Source organism: Rhineura floridana, chromosome 10 (assembly GCF_030035675.1).
Source record: "Rhineura floridana isolate rRhiFlo1 chromosome 10, rRhiFlo1.hap2, whole genome shotgun sequence".
NCBI lineage: Eukaryota > Metazoa > Chordata > Lepidosauria > Squamata > Rhineuridae > Rhineura > Rhineura floridana.
In genome coordinates, this window is record NC_084489.1 from 22,522,049 (window position 1) to 22,542,511 (window position 20,463).

The 20,463-nt window shown below is 42.2% G+C and overlaps 1 protein-coding gene across 1 annotated transcript in view; it reads right to left on the reverse strand.

Moving 5' to 3' along the window:
- LOC133365515 (prostatic acid phosphatase-like) overlaps positions 1-20,463 on the reverse strand; it is a 33,862-nt gene that overhangs the window by 1,979 nt on the left and 11,420 nt on the right. The window contains exons 6-10 of the mRNA XM_061587495.1: positions 20,184-20,288; positions 18,557-18,689; positions 17,949-18,031; positions 16,076-16,182; positions 3,468-3,642 (exon numbers count right to left, since the gene is read on the reverse strand). Of these exons, the coding sequence (XP_061443479.1) occupies positions 3,471-3,642; positions 16,076-16,182; positions 17,949-18,031; positions 18,557-18,689; positions 20,184-20,288 (600 nt within the window). The 3' untranslated portion in view covers positions 3,468-3,470. The remainder of the gene's footprint in view (positions 1-3,467; positions 3,643-16,075; positions 16,183-17,948; positions 18,032-18,556; positions 18,690-20,183; positions 20,289-20,463) is intronic.

Below are 20,463 nucleotides of genomic sequence, written 5' to 3' on the forward strand. Positions count from 1 at the left end.
TTGGCTTTTGCTCCAGATGGAGGAAAGGGTGGTCTGGAGATGTGGGGGTGGATGTCATCCCATTGTCATGGTCAGATCACTTCCTGGTGAAGTTTAGACTTGTAGCTCCGATCCTTCACTGCAGGGGTGGTGGACAGATTAAGATGGTCCACCCCCGGAGACTAATGGAATCCACAGGATTCCTGAATGCCCTGGGGGAGTTCCCAGTAGATAGAGCAGGTGACCCTGTTGAAGCCCTTGTCACGCTGTGGAACAGTGAGGCACATCGGGCTCTTGACACGGTTGCCCCCGAGTGCCATCTCTGGCAATGTAGAGCCTGGTTTGCACCTTGGTACACCAGTGAGCTAAGGGCAATTAAACAGGCTGGACGACGGCTAGAGTGCAAGTGGCAAAAGACATGCTGTGAGGCTGATTAGGCACAAGTAAAACATCATAACTGTGCCTACTGTGTGGTGGTGAGGGCGGTGAAGAAGGCCCACTTCTCTGCCTCCATTGCATCCTCAAGTAGCCATCTAGTGGAGCTTTTCCATATTGTCAGGGGTCTGTTGACATCAACTCCAGGAAATGGAGTCTTAGACCCTTTAGAGGCCCACTGTGAACTGTTTGCAAGGCACTGTGAGGGTAAAGTTGCTTGCCTCCGTCACAATCTTGATGCTCCATCCACATCTACTGTAGTCCCCAAAGAGGTATCCAGTGCAACGTCTGCTACAACTTCTTGGGAACGGTTTCAGTTCATGCGGCCTGATGATGTAGACAAGGTGCTTGTGATGATGCGGCCAACAATGTGTCCTCTCAAACCTTGCCATTCTTGGCTTATTAAAGTTTGCCGAGGGGGTTTGACCAAGTGGATCCAGGGTGTGGTCAATGCATCATTGCGGGAGGGAGTGGTTCCATCCGCCCTGAAAGAGGCGGTGATCCAACCACTCCTGAAAAAGCCCTGGACCCATTGGTCTGTGACAATTACTGACCGGTCGCAAATACCCCCTTCTTAGGGAAGGTGATTATGAAGGTTGTGGCACAGCAATTGCAAGTACTCTTGGATGAAACAGATTATCTTGACCCATTCCAGTCTGGGTTCAGGCCTGGTTATGAGACTGAATCAGCCTTGGTCGCCCTGATGGATTACCTTTATTGGGAGAATGACAGGAGGAGTGTGACCCTGTTACTCTTACTTGATTTCTTTGCAGTTTTGGATACCATGGTATCCTTCTGGGCCGACTTGGTGAGATTGGTACTGGAGGCACTGTTTTACAGTGGTTCCAATCCTATCTCCAGGGTTGTTTTCAGAGAATAGCATTGGATGATTGTCTTTCAGCCCCCTGGCAGGTGTGCTGTGGGGTGCCTCTGGGTACCATCTTGTCCCCCATGCTGTTTAACATCAATATGAAGCTGTTGGGAGTGGTCATCAGGATATTTGGGGCAAGGTGTCAGCAGTATGGTGCTGATACCCAGCTCTATTTCTCTGTAACATCTGAATCTGCAGAGGCTGTGCATGCCCTGGACCACTGCCTGGACTCGGTGGTGGGCTGGATGAGGGCCAATAAACTGAGTCTGAATCCTTCCAAGACGGAGGTGCTGTGGGTTGGTGGTTTCCAAGTTCAGATAATTGGTCAGTTGCCTGCTTTGGATGGGATCGTACTCCCTCTGAAAGTGCAGGTCCATAGTCTGGGGTTGCTCCTGGATCCATCTTTGTCACTAGAGGCCCAGGTGACCTCAGTGGCTAGTAGTGCCTTTTACCAGCTTCGGCTGGTAAGACAGCTGCGGCCATTTCTGGACCGAGATAGCCTGACCGCTGTTGTCCATGCACTGGTAACCTCTAGGCTGGATTATAGTAATGCACTCTATGTGGGGCTGCCCTAGAGGTTGATCCAAAAGCTGCAGCTGGTGCAAAATGCGGCTGCGAGACTGCTCACTGGGGCAGGGTATCACCAACATGTCACTGTGCTGCTGAAAGAATTGCACTGGCTGCCCATTTGCTACCAGGCCAAGTTCAAGGTTCTAGTTTGGTGTACAAAGCCCTATACAGCTTGGGACCAGGATACCTGAAAGACCATCTTGTCCTTTATATACCCAGTTGATCATTGCACTCTGCAGGTGAGGGCCTCCTGCAGATACCATCTTATCAGGAGGTCCATTCTGCACAAAATAGGAATTGGACCTTTAGTGTGGTGGCACCTACCCTGTGGAACTCCCTACCCTTAAATATTAGACAGGTGCCGTCTCTGTTATCTTTTCAGCCTTCCTCTTTCAACAAGCCTTTTAAGTTGAGACCTTATCCCAGTCTGCTTTTGTAATTGCTTTTTAATATGTTTTTAAACCTTTTTTAAAAAAACAATATGTTTTTTAACTTTGGGGGGGATGTCTTCGAAGGTTTTTTTTTAAAAAAATGTTTTTAAAGTTGTTTTGTTTTAATATATTTTAAAGTCTGTTTTTATTATGATTTCAAGTGTTTTTAGTGCTTTTGTTTGCCGCCCTGGGCTCCTGCTGGGAGGAAGGGCGGGATATAAATCAAATAATAAATAAATAAATACAATAATGCTAAACTGTCTTCTTAAAGTCTCAGATGTCAGCTAGGGAAGATGGAGGCTGTGTGGGTTAGGTAGTTCCCATGTCCAGAAGATAGACCAGTTGCCTGTTCTGAATGAAGTTGCACTCCCTCTAAACAAGCAGGTACATAGTTTGGGGGTACTCCTGGATACATCCTTACCATTAGAGGCCCAAATGACCTCAAGGGCTAGGAGTCGCTTTTACCAGCTTTGTATGGTACACCAGCTATATTCATATCTGGATCAGGATAACCTGGCCACTGCAGTCCATGCACTGTGGTCCATGCTGAATGGAATGGCTAGACAGTTGGTGGGGGCAGACAGCTGACAGCATGTGACACCTCTGCTAAAACATGTGCACTGGTTGCTCATGTCCTACCAGGTCATGTTCAAGGCTTTTGTGTTGATAGATTTGAGTCCAGGAGACCTTATGGACTGCCTGAACCCTTATATCCCAACCTGATTATCACTGAGCAAATCTGGAGGAGCACGGTTAGCTTTCCCCATATTACAGAGGCCTGACTGGCCTCAACTAGAAGTCGGGCATTTAGAAGTCCCGTGCTATGGAACACTCTTCCAGCAGCGTTTTGTCAGGCATCCTTGCTTTTGACTTTCAGGTGTCTCTTGAAGACTTTTTTGTGCCGACAGTCATATGCAGCTGTTTAAAATGTCTCTTGAGCAGTCAGTCAATTTAATGATTGTTTGGTATTTATTTTCAATGTTTGTATGTTGTTGTACACCACCATGATGTTTAAATTATGAGAGGGTGGTATATAAATACTTTGATAAATAAATAAACAGTAAATAGCCAGTCCAATCCCATTAATGAGTATGATTTTGAGAGGAAAGTCAAGCTAAGACTTTGAATAATGACACATCAGTTTTATGTATGTTTGCTTTTAACGTTGTCATCTGTCTTACCTCTCATTTATGTCCTCCTACATTATTACATTCTTTTTGCCAGTCATTCGTTATGACAGGAGAAACCAGTTCTTTAAACTTCTGCAAGGGACAAGCCGCTGAGCAGCCTGGCAAAATAAGTGCTTGAGGTGGAGTAGAAGTGGTAGTCTGATAGTACATCTTGATGGTGTACTCACTGAAAAGAAGAAAGAGTGCTTGTTAGACTACTATGTGTAGTCATTTTCATAAGATGCAGGCCTTGCTAGCCTACCTTCATTCTAAAATAAATGCTCTGAGAACTCCTTCGATCAGACATGTGGAGTTCTGTATTGCTAACCAAGGAAGGTTCAGGATAACTTGCTCATTTTCTGGCCTGAATGGAAATCGTGTTGTAGATATTTCCTTTATGGATGTCACAAGAAGCACAACAAACGCTTTGTCACAAACTGTCAGGTTGCTTGATTTATTTTATGCATGTTTATTTGGAAGTATGTCCCACTGATTTCAATGGGACTTATTCTGAAGTAGGGAATGGGGGAGGAATTTGATTCAGTTCGCATTTAAAGCCAAATTTATCAAATTTGCACTTTTCAGAACAACATGAGGACCGAAACACAGCCATTCTTCAAAATTCATACTTATCGGAATTTTGCAATGCTATTCTTAAACTAAGCAATATTTGCAAAAATGCATATGTTAAGGGAAAATGTGCATAAAAAAAGAATATATTAATGAAAATAATATAAAATGCATTATATTATGAGAAATTGCTTGCGCAAATGTGTACATTAGTCAAAACGGCATACAAAAATATTGTTAGTAGGAGAAATTCTCACTAAAATGGTGCAGAATTTTCATGGGGATTTTTTTTTTTATCACAAATTGCTGCAGAAATGTGGAGAACAAATTTCAGATTGGAAAAATGAGAAACTGAGAGGACCACAATTGACAGATCCTTCCATCCCTATCTGAAGTAAGTGAGCAAAGGATTGCACCCTTACAGGCAGCCCAATCCTACACAGTGTTTAGTGTGCTTTACCTCATTGAGATATAGGCTTACTTAACTGCACAAGATTGTAGCCACCAAACAGTGCAATTCTATGCATAATTACTTTGAAGTAAATCTCACTGTGTTAAATGGGCAATACTCCCTGGGAAGTGTGTTTAGCTTTGAAGTATTTTAGTGTGATTAGGTTTGAAGTCTTTCAGCATAATCCTATGCATTTTCTCAGAAGCAAGACCCACTATGTTCAGTGGGGCTTACTCTCTGATAAGTGTGAATAGGACTGCACTATTGCTTTGTGCATGTAAGTTGATTCATTGGTGGCATACCACACCATATATTTAAAGCACATTTGAACTGCATGGCTTCCCCCAAAGAATCCTGGGAATTGTAGCTTACCACTCACAGAGCTACAATTCCCAGCATCCTTAACAAACTGCAAGTCCCAGGATTCTTTGGCGGAAGTCATGCAATTTAAATGTTTGGTGTGTGACTTCTTAAATACAGAGCTGTGTGTACACTTGACACCGAAGAAATAAAATCCAAATTGGTACCAAGAACACTCAAAGGTTATGCTCAGAATAACAGATGAAAATCAATGAAACATAAGCAAATCTATTCATTTTTCATCCATATCCTCAGAACAAGGACTATTGCTGAGTGGTAGACCATTTGCAGAAAGTCCCAAGTACAATCCCTGGCATTTCCAGGTCATAAGAACATAAGAACATAAGAAGAGCCTGCTGGATCAGGCCAGTGGCCCATCTAGTCCAGCATCCTGTTCTCACAGTGGCCAACCAGGTGCCTGGGGGAAGCCCGCAAGCAGGACCCGAGTGCAAGAACACTCTCCCCTCCTGAGGCTTCCGGCAACTGGTTTTCAGAAGCATGCTGCCTCTGACTAGGGTGGCAGAGCACAGCCATCATGGCTAGTAGCCATTGATAGCCCTGTCCTCCATGAATTTGTCTAATCTTCTTTTAAAGCCATCCAAGCTGGTGGCCATTACTGCATCTTGTGGGAGCAAATTCCATAGTTTAACTATGCGCTGAGTAAAGAAGTACTTCCTTTTGTCTGTCCTGAATCTTCCAACATTCAGCTTCTTTGAATGTCCACGAGTTCTAGTATTATGAGAGAGGGAGAAGAACTTTTCTCTATCCACTTTCTCAATGCCATGCATAATTTTATACACTTCTATCATGTCTCCTCTGACCCGCCTTTTCTCTAAACTAAAAAGCCCCAAATGCTGCAACCTTTCCTCGTAAGGGAGTCGCTCCATCCCCTTGATCATTCTGGTTGCCCTCTTCTGAACCTTTTCCAACTCTATAATATCCTTTTTGAGATGAGGCGACCAAAACTGTACACAGTATTCCAAATGCGGCCGCACCATAGATTTATACAACGGCATTATGATATCGGCTGTTTTATTTTCAATACCTTTCCTAATTATTGCTAGCATGGAATTTGCCTTTTTCACAGCTGCCACACACTGGGTCGACATTTTCATCGTGCTGTCCACTACAACCCCGAGGTCTCTCTCCTGGTCGGTCACCGCCAGTTCAGACCCCATGAGCGTATATGTGAAATTAAGATTTTTTGCTCCAATATGCATAATTTTACACTTGTTTATATTGAATTGCTTTTGCCATTTTTCCGCCCATTCACTCAGTTTGGAGAGCTCTTTTGGAGCTCTTCGCAATCCCTTTTTGTTTTAACAACCCTGAACAATTTAGTGTCATCAGCAAACTTGGCCACTTCACTGCTCACTCCTAATTCTAGGTCATTAATGAACAAGTTGAAAAGTACAGGTCCCAATACCGATCCTTGAGGGACTCCACTTTCTACAGCCCTCCATTGGGAGAACTGTCCGTTTATTCCTACTCTCTGCTTTCTGCTTCTTAACCAATTCCTTATCCACAAGAGGACCTCTCCTCTTATTCCATGACTGCTAAGCTTCCTCAGAAGTCTTTGGTGAGGTACCTTGTCAAACGCTTTTTGAAAGTCTAAGTACACTATGTCCACTGGATCACCTCTATCTATATGCTTGTTGACACTCTCAAAGAATTCTAATAGGTTACTGAGACAGGACTTTCCCTTGCAGAAGCCATGCTGGCTCTGCTTCAGCAAGGCTTGTTCTTCTATGTGCTTAGTTAATCTAGCTTTAATAATACTTTCTAACAGTTTTCCAGGGACAGAAGTTAAGCTAACTGGCCTGTAATTTCCGGGATCCCCTCTGGATCCCTTTTTGAAGATTGGCGTTACATTTGCCACTTTCCAGTCCTCAGGCACGGAGGAGGACCCGAGGGACAAGTTACATATTTTAGTTAGCAGATCAGCAATTTCACCTTTGAGTTCTTTGAGAACTCTCGGGTGGATGCCATCCGGGCCCAGTGATTTGTCAGTTTTTATATTGTCCATTAAGCTTAGAACTTCCTCTCTCGTTACCACTATTTGTCTTAGTTCCTCAGAATCCCTTCCTGCAAATGTTAGTTCAGGTTCAGGGATCTGCCCTATATCTTCCACTGTGAAGTCAGATGCAAAGAATTCATTTAGCTTCTCTGCAATCTCCTTATCGTTCTTTAGTACACCTTTGACTCCCTTATCATCCAAGGGTCCAATTGTCTCCCTAGATGGTCTCCTGCTTTGAATGTATTTATAGAATTTTTTGTTGTTGGTTTTTATGTTCTTAGCAATGTGCTCCTCAAATTCTTTTTTAGCATCCCTTCTTGTCTTCTTGCATTTCTTTTGCCAGAGTTTGTGTTCTTTTTTATTTTCTTCATTCGGACAAGACTTCCATTTTCTGAAGGAAGACTTTTTGCCTCTAAGAGCTTCCTTGACTTTGCTCGTTAACCATGCTGGCATCTTCTTGGCCCTGGCGGTACCTTTTCTGATCTGCGGTATGCACTCCAGTTGAGCTTCTAATATAGTGTTTTTAAACAACTTCCAAGCATTTTCGAGTGATGTGACCCTCTGGACTTTGTTTTTCAGCTTCTTTTTACCAATCCCCTCATTTTTGTGAAGTTTCCTCTTTTGAAGTCAAATGTGACCGTGTTGGATTTTCTTGGCAATTGGCCAGTTACATGTATGTTTAATTTAATAGCACTGTGGTCACTGCTCCCAATCGGTTCAACAACACTTACATCTCGCACCAGGTCCCGGTCCCCACTGAGGATTAAGTCCAGGGTTGCCGTCCCTCTGGTCGGTTCCATGACCAACTGATCTAGGGAATAGTCATTTAGAATATCTAGAAACTTTGCTTCTTTGTCATGACTGGAACACATATGCAGCCAGTCTATGTCCGGGTAGTTGAAGTCACCCATTACTACCACATTTCCTAGTTTGGATGCTTCCTCAATTTCATATCTCATCTCAAGGTCTCCCTGAGCATTTTGATCAGGGGGACGATAGATCGTTCCCAGTATTAAGTCCCTCCTGGGGCATGGTATCACCACCCACAACGATTCTGTGGAGGAGTCTGCCTCTTTTGGGGTTTCGAGCTTGCTGGATTCAATGCCTTCTTTCACGTATAGAGCGACTCCGCCACCAATACGTCCTTCCCTGTCCTTCCGATATAGTTTATATCCAGGGATAACCGTATCCCACTGGTTTTCTCCATTCCACCAGGTCTCGGTTATGCTCACTATATCAATGCTCTTCTCTAAGACCAAGCACTCCAGTTCTCCCATCTTGGTTCGGAGGCTCCTAGCATTAGCGTACAGGCACTTGTAAGCAGTGTCTCTCTTCAAGTGTCTTTGGCACTTGTGGTTAGGCCTGTGGTAATTTTGCTCTTCTGAATTTATATCCTGTGCCCCTGCTCTCACAACGCCTACTTCTAGGCCTATCCCTTTTAAAATTTCATCATTTCTTTGGTTTTTATCCCGGGGGGAGGTTTATTCCGAACCGGACCTTTCTCAGCTCCTGTCGGGTTTCCCCCCTCAGTCAGTTTAAAAGCTGCTCTGCTACCTTTTTAATTTTAAGTGCCAGCAGTCTGGTTCCATTCTGGTTCAAGTGGAGCCCGTCCCTTTTGTACAGGCCCGGCTTGTCCCAAAATGTTCCCCAGTGCCTAACAAATCCGAACCCTTCCACCCGACACCATCGTCTCATCCACGCATTGAGACTGCGAAGCTGGTCCTGTCTGGCTGGTCCTGCGCGTTGAACTGGTAGCATTTCAGAGAAAGCCACCTTGGAGGTCCTGGCTTTCAGCATCCTACCTAGCAACCTAAATTTTGCTTCCAGGACCTCACGGCTGCATTTCCCCATGTCGTTGGTGCCAACGTGCACCACGACCACTGACTCCTTCCCAGCACTGTCTACCAAACTATCTAAACGACGGGCGATATCCGCAACCTTCGCACCAGGCATGCAAAACACCTTGTGGTCTACACGCCCATCACACACCCCACTGTCTATGTTCCTAATGATCGAATCACCCACTACAAGGAACCCTCCACCCCCTGGAGATATATCCTCGGCACGAGAGGATAGCTGCTCATCCCCCAAGGAATGGGTCCCTTCTAAGGGATCGTTTCCCTCTTCCTCAGCTGGATGCTCTCCTTCCCCGAGACCATCGTTCTCTTTTTTTTTTTTTCAATAATTTTTATTCAGATTTTCATAAAACATACAAGACAAAATCATAAAACATTCAAAGACAAAAAACAAAATCAAAAATAGTTAAACAAAAAGAAAAAAAGAAAAAAAAAACAAAAATAAAAAATAAAGAGTAAAATATTGACTTCCCATTTGTCAAAGATCAAATCAGTTATAAGTCTATAATATATAACAATCCTGTCTCTTAAGTCATATTATAAAATCACTTTCCTCCAGTAGTTATCTTACTTAATCATCAAATCTCATAAACATTACTTTATTCTTTCCACAAAAAGTCAAAGAGAGGTTTCAATTCTTTAAGAAATATATCTATCAATTTTTTTTTTCCAAATAAGCATATCGATTAATCCATCTCATTACTAATTATGATAATCTTATTGTCATAACCATAGTCAAAATAAGCATTTCAATTAATCCATCACATCAGAATCTGTTAGGTTCAGTAATTTCAGTAGCCATTATTCTATTATCCCTATTAGTTCCATTTTCCATCTTCCATCTTCAGTAGTCTTGTTAAGTCCAATAATTTCAGTATCCAATCTTCCATTATCAGTATTCCATAATAATCTTGCTGTCAAAGCCATAGTCATATAGTAAGAGTCTGATGGGAATTACCTCTATCCCAAATATTTTCTTGCCATCCATTCTGAATAGGTTGCTGAAATACTGCTGTAAAATCATATCTCTGTTCTTTTTTTCAAAATACACTGGGTCATCTCTTGAAAGTTTTTCCATTGTCACATGGCTGCAGTTAATTCCATAGATTTTCTCTATATTGGGCTCCATCACATCATTCCAGTCCAGAAGATTATCCATGCCATTGATAACTTTATCTCTAGAATCTTCATTAATTTCTTCAGAGATAACATTGAGTTCCAAACAATAGATTTTATTTCTAAAGTCCATAGACTCCAAATCTTGTTCCTGTTCCACGTTTGTTCCAATCTCCGGGATCTCCTCTCTCACAGGGACCCCTATTCCAGTCTCCAGGGTCTCCTCTCTCACAGGGACCCCTGTTCCAGTCTCCAGGGTATCCTCTCTCACAAGGACCCCTATGTCTTTAATCTCCTGTGTCTCCAAACAATAAATTTTGTTTCTAAAGTCCATAGACTCCAAATCTTTTTCCTGTTCCACGTTTGTTCCAATCTCCGGGGTCTCCTCTCTCACAGGGACCCCTTCCAGGGTCACCTCTCTCACAGGGACCCCTATATCTTTAATCTCCTGCTTCATTTTACTCAATTCAATTTTCAGCTCCTTACAACCCTGTCGCAGGTTTTGTTTCGTTATCTCAATCTCATCCATTATTTTCTGAAACATAGTTATTTCCAGCTTCTCAGCCACTTTCTTAATTGCCATTTTAAAAAAAAAATATAGGAAAACCACTTCTTATTTCAGCAACAATTGGGTTAATACTCCAAACTTGGTGACATCACAGTATAAACAGAGCAGACAGCCTTATCTCTCCATGCTTAAGTAAACAAAATGCAGTTCCCAGGATCGAAACAATTAATGGCGGTCGTCAGAAAACAGATTCGTCAAAATAAAATAGACCAAAAAGAGAGTAGTCTCAGACAATATAATATTCTTCAAAATAAAAATCTGGAATAGAAATCCCTCTTCTGTGTATATCTTTAGAATGCAAATCCAGGACAGCTTTTTGCAACAAAAACAGAGATAAGCTATTAATTAGTGAGTAGCAGAGAGAAGTTATGGCTCCCCAGTGAGATGTCAAAAACCGATCAATCTGGCAAATCTCTTTTAAACAGCAACAATTTAAGTCAAGTAAAAGAAAAATATAGAAAGAAGGGTGCTTGCCTGTTAGTGCGTTCTCTCTTAGAAGATAAGATGAACGTTCGCTTTTCCAGATAGAGCTTGTTGTTAAAAATCCGTTCCACCTTCGTCGGCTGGACCTCGTCCCATAAATTAATGAGATCTGGTCGTCCCAACAAAAATAGGCTTTGAGGTTAATCTCTTCGTTTCTCCCTACCCGGGAGAAGTTTAATCAGTCAAAAAAAGAAAAAATCTGACTGATATATCTGAATAAGCTTCTTTTGAGGCAGGAGCCCGTCTCAAAAGCAGGCACAGGCTAAGTCACCCTTCCCGGAAGTCCCCCGAGACCATCGTTCTCCATGATAGCAGGAGAGCTATCATCGTTGGAGTGGGACACAGCTATAACGTCCCTGAAGGTCTCCTCCACACACCTCTCTGCCTCTCTCAGCTTTTCCAGGTCCGCCACCTTGGCCTCAAGGAAATGAAGTCTTTCCCGGAGAGCCAGGAGCTCATTGCACCGAGAGCATACCCACGACTTCTGTCCAACAGGCAGATAGTCGTACATGCTGCAGGCGGTGCAAAACACTGGAAAGCCCCCACACCCCTGCTGGCTTCTTACCTGCATAGTTTTGTTTAAGGTTTATTACGTCAATGGGTTGGAGACTGCGGTTTAGTTGAGGTCAGGGAACAGATGGGCAGAGTGGGGGGCCCTGGCCTCCTCGCCCTGCTGCCGAACTCGCTCTGCTGCTTAACTCGCCTTGACGCTTCGTCAGCTGGGGCTCCCTCTAGCTCGTAGCTAGGTCGGGCAACCTTCCTGCCTGCAACTCTGGAGAGCCACTGCCACTCAATGTCAACAATACTGCACTTGATCCACCAGTGGTCTGACACTATGTAAGGCAGCTTCCTATGTATGCTTTATTCTGTGTTTAATATTTAAGCCTTTGCAGGATTTTATTTCATTAATTAAATAGGAACTGTGGTGTCAGAAGAGGTGTAAATAACAAGTTTATTATAAAGAAATCACAATGTCAAAATACAATTTAAATAACATCCCAGAAGAATATAAAGATCAAATAAGGAACAGATTTGAGGCTTTAAACTTAGTTGACATAGAACCAGAAGAACTATGGAATGAAGTCAGAGACGTGATCAGGGTAGAATGTAAACAGACAATACCTCTAGTTAAAAAGAGAAAAAGACCTCAATGGATGACTGACAAAACTCTTAAAATGGTTAAAGAGAGAAGGAAAGCAAAAGCAAAAGGAGATAGAAAGACAGTCAGAACCCTAAATGCAACAATACAGCAACTAGTACGTAGGGACAAAGAGAACTATTACAATAATTATTCTATAGAAATAGAAGAGGACAACAAAAAGGGAAGAACAAGAGCCCTATTCCAAAAGATTAAAGAAATGAAAGGGAAATTTAAACCAAGAGTAGGGATGTTGAATAATCAACAAGAAAACACACTGACTGACCGAGATGAAATAAAAGGAAGATGGAAGAAATACACTGAAGAACTCTATAAAAGAGATGTCAGGATGACAGACTCATTCATGAAGGAACTGTATTATGAAGAACCAGAACTTCTAGAATGTGAGGTGAAAGCTGCTCTTGAAACACTTGGAAGAAACAAAGCTCCAGGAACAGATGGCATACCAATAGAGTTGTTACAAGCTACTGAGACTGAATCTGTCCAACTTTTGACGAAAATCTGTCAAGAAATATGGAAAACTAAACAATGGCCTACAGACTGGAAGCGTTCAATATACATCCCAATTCCAAAGAATCCCAGGGAATGCAATAATTATCGAACTATTGCCTTAGTATCCCATGCAAGTAAAGTAATGCTCATGATTCTACAACAAACACTATTACCATATATGGAGTGAGAAATGCCAGATGTCCAAGCTGGATTTAGAAAGGGAAGAGGCACCAGAGATCATGTCACAAACATACGTTGGATAATGGAATGGACCAAAGAATTTCAGAAGAAAATCACCCTGTGCTTTATAGTTTACAGCAAAGGCTTTGACTGTGTAGATCATGAAAAACTATGGAATGCTTTAAAAGAAATGGGGGTGCCACAGCATCTGATTGTCCTGATGCACAATCTATACCCATCGGAAAGAGTGCGAGACAGGGGTGTATTTTGTCACCCTATTTATTTAATCTATACACAGAACATGTCATCATATGGATAGTGGGATTGGACCAAGATGAAGGAGGTATTAAAACTGGAGGGAGAAATATCAATAATTTAAGATATGCAGACGATACCATACTACTGGCAGAAACCAGTAATGATTTAAAACAAATGCTGATGACAGTTAAAGAGGAAAGCACAAAACCAGGACTACAGCTGAACATCAAAAAGACTAAAGTAATGATAAGAGAAGATTTATGTAACTTTAAAGTTGACAGTGAGGACATTGAACTTGTCAAGGATTATCAATACCTTGGCACAGTCATTAACCAAAATGGAGACAATAGTCAAGAAATCAGAAGAAGGCTAGGACTGGGGAGGGCAGCTGTGAGTGAATTAGAAAAGGTCCTCAAATGTAAAGATGTATCACTGAACACTAAAGTCAGGATCATTCAGACCATGGTATTTCTGATCTCTATGTATGGATGTTAAAGTCGGACAGTGAAAAAAGCGGATAAGAGAAAAATCATCTCATTTGAAATGTGGTGTTGGAAGAGAGATTTGCGGATTCCATGGACTGCGAAAAAGACAAAAAATTGGGTGTTAGAACAGATTAAACCAGAACTATCATTAGAAGCCAAAATGATGAAACTGAGGTTATCCTACTTTGGACACATCATGAGAAGACATGATTCACTAGAAAAGACAATAATGCTGGGAAAAACAGAAGGGAGTAGAAAAAGTGGAAGGCGAAAGAAGAAATGGATTGATTCCATAAAGGAAGCCACAGACCTGAACCTACAAGATCTGAATAGGGTGGTTCACGACAGATGCTCTTGGAGGTCACTGATTCATAGGGTTGCCATAAGTCGTAGTCGACTTGAAGGCACATAACAACAATGCCATCATGAGCACAAATCATCATTAAGGCACAATAAAGGTGGCATCTGGAGAACAGGATCTTTAACTGTGTAGACTGTGCCATAACCGGATATCAATATCTATGAAATATGTGTTCAACTTTTTCAAAAAGAACAGAAGGAATAGAAACAGAGGCAGAGTCGTGCAATATGTTAAAAATATATATCCCTGCACAGAAATACAGGAGGATGAGCTTGGTAGACCCACTGAGAGTATCCAGACTAAAATTAATGGGGCAAAGAATAAAAGAAACATGGTGGCTGGAGTCTACTACCGATTATCCAAAGATATTTTGGATACAGTTGGGTACAGTTACTCAGTGAAGATGGCAAAATGAGAACAGAGGACAAAGAAAAGGCAGAAGTGCTGAATTCCTACTTCGGCTCAGTCTTCTCCTAAAAGAGGATCTTTGACCCTCCTGGCAAACATGAAGTTGAAGGGACAGGATTGCAGCTTGAGATTGATAGACAAATGGTCAAGGAATACCTAGTTCAGATCTCCAGGACCTGATGAACCGCATCTTAGCGTATTGAAGGAATTGGCTGAAGAACTCTCAGAAACACTATTATTTTAGCAAAATGGTGGAGAATGGGTGAAGTGCCAGATGACTGGAGGAGGGCTAATGTTGTCCCTGTCTTCAAAAAAGGCAAAAAGGAAGTACCAAGGAATTACAGACCAGTAAGCCTGACATCAATCCCTGGGAAATTTTTGGAGCACATTGTAAAGCAGTCAGTCTGTAAGCACCTTGAAAACAATGCAATGATTACTAGAAGCCAACATGGATTTATCAAGAACAAATCTTGCCAGACTAATCTTATCTCATTTTTTAATTGGGTAACCTCTCTTGTAGACTGTGGGAATGCTGTGGACATAATATTTATTGACTTCAGCAAAGCTTTTGACAAAGTGCCCCATGATATTCTGATTAGCAAGCTAGCTACATGTGGGCTGGATGGAACAACTATCAGGTGGATCCACAGTTGGCTGCAGAATCATACTCAAAGAGTGCTTATCAATGGTTCCTTCTCAAACTGGGGGAAGGTAACGAGTGCAGTACTACAGGGTTTGGTCCTGAGACCAGTGCTCTTCAACATTTTTATTAATCGCTTAGATGAGCAGGTGCAGGGAATGCTTATCAAATGTACAGATTACCCAAAATTGGGAGGGATAGCTAATACCCTGGAGGACAGAAACAACATTCAAAGGGATCTTGATAGGCTGGAGCATTGGGCTGAAAACAACAGAATGAAATTTAACAGGGATGAGTGCAAAGTTCTCTACCTAGGAAAAAGAAACCATAAGATGGGAGATACTCGGATCAGCAATAGTGCATGCAAAAAGGATCTTGAAATTGTTGTTGATCACAAGCTGAATATGAGCCAACAGTGTGATGTGGCTGCAAAAAAGGCAAATGCTGTTTTAGGGCACATTAATAGAAGTATAGTTTCCAAATTGTGTGAGGTACTAGTTCCCCTCTATTCAGCACTGGTTAAGCCTCATCTTGAGTACTGTGTCCAGTTCTGGTCACTGCACTTTAGGAAGGATGCAGACAAACTGGAACAGATTCAGAGGAGGGCAACAAGGATGATCAGGGGACTGGAAACAAAGCCCTATGTGGAGAGACTAAAAGAACTGGGCATGTTTAGCCTTGAGAAGAGAAGACTGAGGGGACATATTATAGCACTCTTAAAGTACTTGAAAGGTTGCCACACAGAGGAGGGGCAGGATCTCTTCTCGATCATCCCAGAGTGCAGGACATGGAATAATGGGCTCGAGTTACAGGAAGCCAGATTTTGGCTGAGCATCAGGAAAACTTCCTAACTGTTAGAGCAGTACAACAATAGGGAGGTGGTGGGCTCTCCAACACTGGAGGCATTCAAGAGGCAGCTAGACAGCCACCTGTCAGGTATGCTTTAATTTGGATTCCTGCATTGAGGTGGGGTTGGACTCAATGGCCTTATAGATCCCTTCCAACTATTATTTTATGATTTTATGATTCTGTGAATAGCATTTTGAGCAGCCAGACTTCAAGATGAAACACAGAGGGAATGTAACTTATTTTTAACCCATTTTAGCAGTGCACAAAATATGAGAAGACATACTGTGGGTTTGAGAAGGTGAGTGAATTTGCAAAAGTTTACCCAAGAAATCATTGCTGATTATTATATCTATGAGTTAATACTTACCCATTGTCTTCTTTATATAACTCAAAAAAATGGCAAGCAGCATAGGGAGGTAGCTTTACTTTGAAAACATTGAGTGCTACCTGGAGAGCAACTAGTGTGATATCATGCTGTTAAAAGAAAGAAAAGAAATCCTTAAATCTCTGTTGACAGAACTTTGTGTGTGTGTGTGTACAGATTTCTTATCTCAAAAACTGTTAGGCCAAAGAATGCTATATTAGACAAGTCCCCTATTATGTCCTATTACATGTGATAGATGTAATTACAAAGGGATCACTCTTGCAACATTATCCAAGCAGGAGCTGAAAGAGAAAGAAATGCCCAGCCATGGGGATATTTGATATTTGAGCTGGTTCCAGACAGTATTTTTATTCCACATTTTAACATAGCATGCCTTCAGATTTATAGCTTCTTAACCACACATCCCCTTGAAAACATTTTTGCCATTCACATTTCTGCACATAAATCCAGGACTGGATGTGTACTTCGCACACAAAATATGTCTATCCCACTCATGTAAAATATCTGCCACAAAAAGGGTGAACAGATTGTACGGGCAGATCCTATGCTTATTCAAAAGTATATGTTCTTTTTGCATAGCGTATACTCAGAGCTTGGAAAAGTTACTTTTTTGAACTACAACTCCCATCAGCCCCAGCCAGCATGGCCACTGGATTGGGCTGATGGGAGCTGAAGAGCCCCAGCCAGCATGGCCACTGGATTGGGCTGATGGGAGCTGAAGTTCAAAAAAGTAACTTTTCCAAGCTCAGCGTATACGTGACCTCTTGGAGGCTTTCATTCCCACCAGTTATGGTATTCTTCTGGAGAGACTATCTGAGTTGGGAATAGGGGCACTGTTTTGCAGTGGTTGTGCTCCTGCTTGGATAGTCTTCTCCGGAAGGTGGTACTTGAGTGAGGTTGTTTGGTCCTGTGGAGCCTCCATCCAATATGGGGTTCCACAGGGTTTTATTTAATCTCCCATGCTGTTTAACATCTACCTGAAACCACTGTGTGGGGTCATTTGGAACTTTGGAATGCATTATGAATATGCTGATGGTGCGCAACTCTACTTTTTCTTTACAGCCCAAGCACATGTGGCAGCGGCTGGATTGGTGCCTGGCCTTGCTAATGGACTGGACAAGAGCCAACAAACTAAAGGGCAATCCAGGTCAGACAGAGATTATTAGTGGGTCATTTCTCTGCCCAGGTGAGTGAAATATATCCTGTTCTGGATGTGGTTACACTCCCTCTGAAGGAGCAGGTGTGCAGCTTGGGTGTACTCTTGGATCCAAAATTGTCATGGACACCAGTGGCATGGAGTACCTTCTACCAGTTTTGATAGGAAGCCCAGTTGTGATCCTATCTGCACAGGGATAGCCTGGATTTGACTTTCTATGCTCTCGCAACTTCCAAGTTAGACTACTGCAAAGTGGGTCTGGCTCTGCAACTAGTTCAGAAACTACAGTTAGTGGAGAACTAGATTGTTAACTATAGTTATTTATTACATTTATATCCTGCCCTTCCTCTCAATGGAGTGGGATATACCCAGTTCTGGTGCAACTACATTGGCTGCCAATTTTTCCAAGCCCAATTCAAAGTGCTGGTTTTGACCTTTAAAGCTTTATACAACTTGAAAGGACTGCCTCTGCCTATATGAATGTGCCCAGACCCTGAGATTGTCTTCTGCAGCCATTCTTTCTGTGCCACCTCTGAGGGAGGTAGTGTTCAACCCAATTTTTAAATTATGTGATTAGCATAACATGACTTGAGTGGACAAATGGCACCTCCCAATTAGAAGTTTAGAGAGAGAGGCTAGAAAGTGGCAGGAGAATGTGAGCTATATAAAGTGTAGTCAATTTAAAATGTTCACACTTACTGCTGAATACATTAACATTTTTCTTCCATCAGTAGACTGAGTAGCTTGTGTCATCTTATCCAAAATATCTTTCACAAGGAGACCTCATTTGAAATGAAAAGAATACAAATGCTGGTTAAACCAAGAAACAATTCAAAACTTATCATTGCCTTTTATTACTCGCCCATTGTGATGGCAAATAATTTATTTTTCAGCTATGACTGGGAAATTCTAACTTTTTAGAATTCAAGGAGATAGGGAATTCTAAGAACACCGTCCAATCAAAACCATTGCCATAAAAAAGAAAACAATCAGTAGATGTTGTAGAACAGCCTTCACCAACCTGATGCTCTCCAGATGTCCTGGATTACAACTTCCATCATCTAATATAAAATGTGCATATTAGGCAAAATGGTGTACAAAAATGTGTACATTAGGAAAAATGCACATTAAAATGCTGAAGAATTTTTGTGAGCACTTTTCTTTTAATTGCAAACTGATGTAGAAACATGAACTGAAATTAAGATTGTCCAATCCTCAGTGTAGAGCAAAAAAAAAGCTACCCCTGCTTTAGGTCAACAAGGACACGCACGTCATACTGAAAGATGCCTTTTTTTGTTTGTGCTCACCTCCTTGTAGTCGTGATTTCTCTTCTCTTTTGTGTACCCCAAATATTGCATTTAAGGAAAATGCCAAAATATTTTTCAGTCTTTCCATGGTGTGGTGTCCAGCCCAGTATGGTACAGGATGCTTATGAATTTTCTACGGTAAAAGAAAAGAAAAGAAAAGGTGGGGCAGTTCTGTGATCCATGCCCTTTGCTCTGATAATGCCTCTGGCATGGGGGATAAAGAAGATGAGTGTGTGTAGAAACTAGTCTACTGCACAAAGGTAAAATTTATATTTGTTGCTCCATCCATTTTTGGCTTTGGCATATATACCACTGGCATGTGGCCCCCAGGTTGAAAAATGTTCCCCAACCCTGGTGTAAACAATAGCTGGGACAACTGCAGCTTCTGTTGCTATGGTGACAATAGCCTCAGGCTTCAATAGTAACAAGCTCCGGGCCATCAGATTCTGGGACTCAGGGAACTGGTTGTCCAGAATCAGGTGTGTAATCAAAGACAAGCAGAGGTGACATCCCCAAAACAGCAACAGAATCTGGAGAAGGGAGAAGTAGTAAGGCCTAGGCAGAGTCCTCAGAGTTGCTCAGGCTGAGGAGCTAGCTCTGAGGCCTGGACTTTTTAGGACCCGTGTGCTACCTGGGACTGACCTTTGGATGTATAATATATTTTATAACAATATGTGTATAGCTTTAAGTAACCCTGCGGAAATTAGTTTTCTCTTTCCTCTTAGAGGCTTGGGTTAGGTTTTCTCTTAGTCGATCTGAGGTAGCATGCAATGTAGTTCTTCAGGAATTTGCGTTTCTTATGTTTGGAAAGAGGGGTGCCATTCTAACGCAGGAAGAAGGTAGGTCCCCTGTAGATGATTATGTCACATTGTGGCTCTTCACAGGCCAATTCACTGTTAAGCACCCGGGCAGGCTGAAAGGTGAGCCAAACAATCGTGTGACAAAAAGCCTAAGGTATTCTGGACTCTGTAGTCTATTTAATGTTTTGGGTTTGTGTATCTGCCACAGAAGTCTACTCAAGTTTCCAGAGTCTCTTGAGAGCTTCCAGGAGAACAGAGCCAAGGTATGGCCTGCAGGATGTACAGGTAAACTCATTTCCTTCCCCCATACCAATTGTGCCTAAGGATTGCTAGAGAAATTTAGGGTCAGATGACAGATGATATTCAGTCAGGCTGGTACTGCAGCCTAGAAAGTGTTCTTGAAGCCCAGAGCTCAACACTTGCACTAGTGTCTTAGGAGGGAAGGCACTAGAGTCTGTCAGCTGGAAGCTCTGTTCATGACACTTCCTGGTGCCTTATGAATGGTAAGAAGGAGGAAGAGTGGCTGCCTAAAGCCATCTGATCACATGCTTGCCCAACTGTAGTTGACATAAGGTCCGCTCTATGTACTTTGAGGCAGTCCACTGAAGGAAGCTTGCCTGAGGGCCCCTGTGTTCCTTGAGAGATCCCTATTCCCCTTACAGAGTTACAGTTCCCACTGGGTTGATTTAATTCAACCTGGCCAAGGAACAGAGCAATCAGTCAATTGTCTTGCCACACACACTGCTCTCGTTGGCCTTTCATCACAGGAGGAATCCTAAACTACTATTTTTGTTGGCGCTGGATGAGTAAAGATTTATTAGAAATACCTGAATAAGTAAAGTATCATATACATTCCAGAGTTTGTGATTGTTAACATCCAGAAGAGTCTTCAAGTCATATCCCATGTGACTTGCCAATTTAGTTAGAAATCTCTGGAAGATAAGGAGCAAAATGATCAATAGTTTGCAAATGCAAATGGTTATCTAGAGACTGATTGAGCCTGCTCCTGTGCTGACTCCCATGTTAATTATTTGGCAAATTTTTACCTTGCCCTTTAATATAGGATTCTCCACACAAGGTTCAAAGTCAAAACAATATTAAAAGATA